The 7,134-nt window shown below is 39.7% G+C and overlaps 1 protein-coding gene across 2 annotated transcripts in view; it reads left to right on the top strand.

The window, feature by feature from the left end:
• Positions 1-7,134, top strand: part of Ofd1 (OFD1 centriole and centriolar satellite protein) — a 41,241-nt gene that overhangs the window by 11,863 nt on the left and 22,244 nt on the right. The window contains exons 7-9 of one of the 2 annotated variants that reach the window (XM_031371129.1): positions 2,863-2,963; positions 3,138-3,311; positions 5,064-5,170. In XM_031371129.1, the coding sequence (XP_031226989.1) occupies positions 2,863-2,963; positions 3,138-3,311; positions 5,064-5,170 (382 nt within the window). Of the gene's footprint in view, positions 1-2,826; positions 2,964-3,137; positions 3,312-5,063; positions 5,171-7,134 lie in introns of both variants that reach the window. The other variant, XM_031371124.1, reaches the window with a different exon arrangement.

The following is a 7,134-nucleotide window of genomic DNA, read 5'->3' as shown; positions in this document are numbered from 1 at the left end:
TCTCTGCACTGTTCTCAACATGATCTTCCAAGCTCTTACAGAACATCCCACAGAGTTCTTAACAACCAAGTGGCTCGTCTAGCTCAAAGTTCCAAAGTCCTTACACAGTCCTCCCCAAAACATGGTCAGGTTGTCACAGGTATACCCCACTATGCTGGTACCAGTTTGTCTTAGAGTTTCTCTTCCTGTACAAACATCATGACCAAGAAGCAAGTTGGGGAGGAAAGGGTTTATTTAGCTTACTTCCACATGGCTGTTGATCACCAGGGAAGTCAGGACTGGAACTCAAGCAAGCCAGTAAGGAACATCCCTCCATGGCCTCTGCATCAGCTCCTCTTCCTGACCTGCTGGAGTTCCAGTCCTGACTTCCTCTGGTGATCAACAGCCATGTGGAAGTATAAGCTCAATAAACCCTTTCCTCCCCAACTTGCTTCTTGGTCATGATGTTGTGCAGGAATAGAAACCCTGACTAAGACAATTATCATACTGTATGATTTTTTTCCTTGATCTGGAAAAATGCTGCCTGTATGTAGGTGACAAATTCATTTTTTTCCTGGAATTGTGTTGCTGGACGGACGAGGAATTGCTTTCCACACTCTCATAATTTATCCTTCTGAATGCCAGGGCTACACTGGATCCCAAAACCCAGGTTCTTCCTTACCTGTGGAGTTTATCTTTACTTAAATAGGAAACTCATGGCTTCTCTGAATATATTTTTAGCCATTAGTATATGTTTGGTCAATGTTTTGTTGCTATGAAGAAATGTATTTTAGTTGGGGCTTGCTTACAGTTTGAGAAGTTTAGTCCATTGCTATTATGGTGAGGAGCATGGCAGCACACAGGCAGATATGGTGCTGGAGTAGTAGCTGAGAGTTCTACATTAAGATCTGCAGGCAGTAGGAAAAGAGAGCTCCTGGGCCTGGCTTGGGTGTTTGAAACCACAAAGCCCATCCTCAGTGACATACTTCTTCCAGCAAGGCCACACCTCCTAATCCTTTCAAATAGTGCTACTCCCTGGTTACTAAGCATTCAAATATACAAATCCATGGTAGGGGAGGGGTATTTTTATTCAAACCACCACAGTATGTTACAAACTGTTTGCAAAGAGTTAGAGGAGTCATTGTCCCATCATTTCATTATACAGTGGAAACTGAGGTCCTCAGCAGGGAGAACAACTTGGAAATCCCCATTTGGGTAGAGTTCAAGGCCTAGAGATTTTGCACTCTATACCTTTCTATAGTATCTTCCTACCTGTCTTGGCTAGTTTTTATTGTCAACTGACACAAGCTAGAGTTGTTTTAGAAGACCCTCAATTGAACAATTGCCTCCATCAGATTGGGCTGTGGGTATGTCTGTGGGGAATTGTTTTGTATAATGTGGGAGGGCCTGGCCCACTGTGGGCAGCACCATCCCTAGCTAGGGGTCCTGTTCTGTATATAAAATTTAGTATGAGCCAAATCCTCTGTGTTTCTGCTGGAGTTTCTGCCTGACTTTCCTTAGTAATGGACTGTGAGCTAGAGTATAAGCTGAAAATATAAACCCTTTTCTTCCCTGGTTGCTTTTGGTCATGGTACTGGCCACAGCAACAGAAAGCAAAGGAGACACTACCTTTTGGTTTTATGTCAAAAGAGATAGAAAGCAGGTATCTATACTGATGTGTTTAATCAGCTTTTTGGCTCATCCTTAGTAGTGCCTTTAACTTAGAGGAAGATAAGGAATCCATCATTTATAAAGCTATATTCTTCAACTAGGCCCTTAAGTATAATTTTAATACCATTAGCAAAATATGTGTACATTGCAAATGAGAGCTTTTCAGCAATACAAAGCACATAGAAGATTTTAAATTTCCTAGTGGCTACATTTAAAAGGATGGAAAGAAACAGGTGAAATTCATTTTAATTATACCTAAAGCATTCAAGCTATTCAGCAAGTAGATAGTATAGAAATATTAATGAGATATTTCACACCCATTTTTATGGCAATTCTTGGAGATCTAGTGTGTTGTTTTCACTCAGAGCACAACTATACTCAGATTGATCTCATTTCAAATACTCAGTGACACCATGTGGCTAGAAAGAATTGTGTCAGACTGTGGTTAAGACTCATTTGGAAAATAAATAAAGTGGCTGGAAAAACATGGCCACAATTGTGCCTGCCACAAACACTCAATATTTTAATCTATTCTTGCTATCCCTTTCTTTCCATGTGTGCCCTTTGGTGATTTTTTTTGTGCATGCAATTGTACTTCATGTTCAGGTTTATTATCTGCTTCATAGTTGGTTTGGCTCTCTGGTTGGTTTAAGGGCTAAGGGCCTCCTGGAAAGAGATCTGGTGTGAGAAAGTCAGCAGGCCTCAACCTTAGCCTGGTTGTGCTATAGTTGCTTAACCCTCTAGAAGTCACTCAAACTCTGTGGCCATTTGTTCCTTATCTGTAGAAGGCAAGAATTAAAATACATAGTTTTTATACTTTTAAAGTCCTTGTTTTGAATGTGTGTCAAACGTAATTCAAGGCCAAGCTTTCTGCACTTAAAAACTGAGAAGAGATTGATTTGTACTTGTCCCCTCTCCAATTTATTATCATTTCCAAACATGCAAAACAGTTGAAACAATGTTACAGTGACTATTTGTGTATATAGATGCTACTGTGGAATTTGCATTATACTTGTTGATCACTTATCTGTCTGCTTACTCAGGTTTTAAATATATTTCAGAGTAGGTAGCAGACAACTCTATACTTTCCTTTTAGTATAGTCTGCTTTGGGCCTCTTGCATAGCTTCCTGAGTTGATTTTATATTTCCTAATTGGCTGTGTTGTTTTTTTAATAGCCGAGAAGTTTCAGCTTATTGATGATCAATTTGCAGATGCTTTTCCTCACCGTTCCAAGCCAGAATCTTTAGAGACAAAGTTAAACGAGTATAAGAAAGAAATACAACACCAGCTTCATGCAGAAATGTGTCAGAAGGTAAGCTGTCGTCCTTGCTGCTGTTGATGAGAGCCAGGCCCATTTATCTTCTACTAGCTTAACCTTGGCTATGTGGGGGCCATCTAGAGCCTTTTATTAAGGAATGGAGTGAATGAAAAGTGAATTTATACTGTTTTTAAGGAACTATTTTTAGTCTTTGTGCTCAATTCATAGCTCAAGTATTTTAGAGAAACTGAAATAACACAAATTAAGGTGGAAGAGAGAAGAAAGTATGAAAAGGAATTGGATGACTTCCGGAGTGAAATTGAGAGAACTTATCAAGCAAAAAGTGAAGCCCTCATCTCTCAGGAAAAGACAACTCTGGAAAGAATTAAAAAGCACCGAGAGGTAATATGTGGGCATAATTTACTGGGTGTCTGTGTCCTGCTGCTGTCAGTAGCTTTGTGAAAGATCTAGAAAGGACAGTGGATGGAACAAGGCTCTCGAGGGGCAGGTAGGACTGCTATCAAGAGTACAGAGAAGGCTGAACTCTGACAAGCTCATGGAGACTTTGCTCAGGAGTGGTCAAAAAGAAAGAGCTGGGGTAAATTCCACACTGATTAAGAGACACTCAGCAAACAGGCTCAATCTTGACAAGCAAATTGGAAAGGGTTTTAGGGAGAGGCTTGGAGGTAAATAGTTTTTATGGATGAAGGGGAGTTACTCTTTAAAGCAGAGAGGATGATAACATAGCAACACCCAGCTGAGGCAGTAGCCAGGAAGTGGCAGAGCAAACCATGTACTTGGACAAGAGGTTTCTGTTCTGGCTCTGGTGAGGATTGATCATTTATGAGCACCTGCTCACCCCTTTCTGTGGGGGTGGGAAGGTAGAAGTGATTGAGGAATGGCGTTTTGCTAAACTTAATTTGATCTGAGAAAGACAGCCTCAAGAATTAAAGACCTTGGTGCTCTGCTAGGGGATGAAGAGAGCAAAACGAAGCAGGTAAGAATGTGAGTGGCCCCCATCCTGAAGGAAATGAAGGGATACATGGCAGTCTCAGAATGACCCAGGAGTAGCGTCTGAGTGGCTGTGTTCAGAGTTGCCCCTTTGTTTGCTAAGAGAATGTTTTCAGTCAAACAGGACTTGCACCACTGTCTTCACTGTTCATCCACAGCAGTTGTTAGAAAATGTTTAAAATAGGAGTGCTTCTCCTTATAGTTCACCCTTGCTGGTGCTTTTCAATAAGACCTGTTATCCAGCATGATATAGGACTCCTGTACTATGTATCTAGTATATCTGGGAAATGAATATTTTCATCTATGAAAATAAGCGTAGATGTTTAAGATACTGGGTTATGTTTAGACTAATAACTTTATTTTTAATGTAGGTGACTGCCTAGATCCCCATTTAGTAAACATTACCTGAAAGTATTAAAGTTTATTATCATCTTTGGCTATACCATGCCTTTATATGCTTGTCCACATCTGTCCCTGATAAGTCTGTACTGTTCTTCAAAGACCTAGCTTTATGTCACCTCAGTGGCTTCTTCCCCAGCTCACTGAGTGACTCATACATGCGTTATTACTGCATGTGGTCTTTGTATACTTCAGTTATGAAATCATTTAATCCTTTTGTGATTGTTTATCTCTCTCTCAACCAAATTGTGAGCTCTGTTAAGACGAGGAACTTTTCTACTCCTGGTGGTGTTCGTTCACTGATGGGGTGGCTCATTTACTTGGGGTTCACCTGAGCCTATAACTGGAATCAGAATGATCTATAAACAAACATTTAGGCATCATCAATAATCACCAAGGAGATTATCTTTGGGAACTTTATTACTGAATATGCTTATTTAAAGTTGTTCTTCCTGTATTTACCAAATATTTGAGTAAAGGGAATATGAGGGATGCTAAGGAGCTAGATTCTATATTCCTAACAGTGGCATTGTAGTTTACCATTCATTGAGGGGCTAATATTTTTGTGTGTACAGGAAGTATATTTTTGTGCAAAAACAAATCTTCATTGAACTCTCTTCAAGGAGAAAGTGTCCCACTAAGTATCTGTAGCTTTCATTGTGTTCTAGAATAAGGAAACAGTGTCTGAGTTCCAGGGCTTTATTTAACTGTTTGCCTGCTAAAAGTAAATGCTTTCCTATGCAGATGGAAACAAAAGAAATCTATGCTCAAAGACAGCTTCTACTAAATGATATACATTTGGTTAGAGGTAGAGAAGCAGAACTGAAAGAACGAATCGAAGCTTTTGAATTGTAAGTAATAAATGTGTTCTTTTTAGATGTGGAAAAGTTATACTAAGTATTATGTCTAAATTTTCTAGCCTTTTCTAAAAGTGTGTGTGTGTGTGTGTGTGTGTGTCTATCTATGATCTGCAAGGTTACATGCAGGTGCACTTACTTATGTGTGTCTCTAAGGTCAGAGGTCAATGTGAGGTGGTTTCCCTTATCATTCATCTCCATATTTTTTGGGGGAGTCTGTCTTTCATTGGTTGGCCTGAAGCTTAGTGATTGACTAGACTATCTGGACAGCAAGCTTTAGGAATCCAAGTGTCTCTCTAATCTCCCACACCATGCCTGTCTTTTCTGTGGGTACTGGGGATCTGAATGTGGGTTTCATGCTTTCACAGCAAGCACTTTATTTACTGAGTTATCTCCCCAGCAAATGAAAGCCTAGTGTGGTAGTGCATGTCTGTAATCCCAGCCTTTACATGATGATTTCCATGAGTTTGATACCAGCTTAAACTCCCTGGTGAGTTCTAGGCCTGCCAGGATATTTGAATCAGGTGTTCAAACCTGCTACTATTCTGAAAAAAATCAAGTAGAATAGTCCAACTTGACTTGTCATGGATGGAGCTATTTCTCATGGTGTTAATAACCCTGCCTAAAAATAAAACAAAACTTTCAGGGAGAGTTCCTGGCTCTGAAGGTGATATCAACTGATTTAGAAGGTATAACTTAGGGTTTTTCTTGTAAAGTATTAGATAATTAGTTGGAAATCATGGAAATATTTGTCAGACTGCCCTGAGGCTGAACAACTTGGATATTCCCCTGATGTTTTTATAGATTGTGTGCTTTGCTGCTACCTTAGTTATCAGACCTGATAGTCTCTTGTATGTAGCTGAACTCGAGGCATACTGGCCTACTCCATTTACCTACTTTGTCTTCCAGTAAGGAACTCTGTTCTAAGTTGGCTCATCTGGTATGGAACCATTTCTCATGATGGGGGCAGAGGTGCTACTTAATGTTTCCTAAGTGCTCAGGATGCCTCATCCTTCAGTTCTTACCTGGGACTGCTAGCAAGCTCATAATCTGTAGTGTGTATATAACCTTTTCTCCCAATTAGAATTTGCTATTAGCATTCATATGTTCTTTAGAAGTCTTGGTACATTAAAGAAATTGTCACTGTCTCTATTGGAGTTTTCTCACTTCTGTAGGCTCAGTTCATTTAATTTCTTCTCTACTTAACTTTTTATATCCACTTCTCTCCCCTTGTTGTAAGCATTCGGGCTAAATTAAGTGTATTTTCCCCGCGCCATGCCTTTCCAGGTTAGCCAGCAGAGGGTGCTGGTACATACACCTGGAGCTTTTGCTTAGTTCTTGAACTAGTGAGCTTAGGTAGTGGTTCTCAGAATGGCTTGTTCTCTGCAGTACCTGGGAGGTAGAGAACTGCTAGTACTATTCATTTCAGTGTCTCACTAGGAAGACCTTGTGGGGTCAATGTATAGAAGAATATTATTTCTCCTTCCCTCCTTCCCTTCTTCCCTTCCTCTCTTCCTTCCTTCTTAATTCTCTTCTTTCATCCCCTCTTTTCAGTATTTAATCAATAGATTACTAAATGTTGAAAGTAGGTCTTAAGCCTTTAGTATTTATGGGCTAGTGAATTAGATCCAGCAGTTGTAAACAGTAATAGAACAAAAATAGGTTTGTGTGTAAGCTAACTTTTGTTTGTGCTTTTGTAACATTATACTTTACTTCTAAATTGATTATGGCCACTTACCATCTATAGCCAGGTTTTTGTTATGCTTTAGTTTGTTTTTTTGGTTTTGTTGTTGTCGTTGTTGTTGTTTGATATATGTTTTCATTTTGTTTTTAACCCTGGCTGACCTCAAACTTACTATGTACACCAGGCTAGCCTTGGACTTGCAATGATTCTTCTGCTTCTGCCTGTCTAGTGTTAGAATTATAAGCATGGGCTCATGATGTAGCTAGTGTGTGTG

Source organism: Mastomys coucha, chromosome X (genome assembly GCF_008632895.1).
Source record: "Mastomys coucha isolate ucsf_1 chromosome X, UCSF_Mcou_1, whole genome shotgun sequence".
Lineage (NCBI taxonomy): Eukaryota > Metazoa > Chordata > Mammalia > Rodentia > Muridae > Mastomys > Mastomys coucha.
Note: the sequence above shows the minus strand (reverse complement) of the source record. Positions and strands in the feature narration are given on the sequence as shown.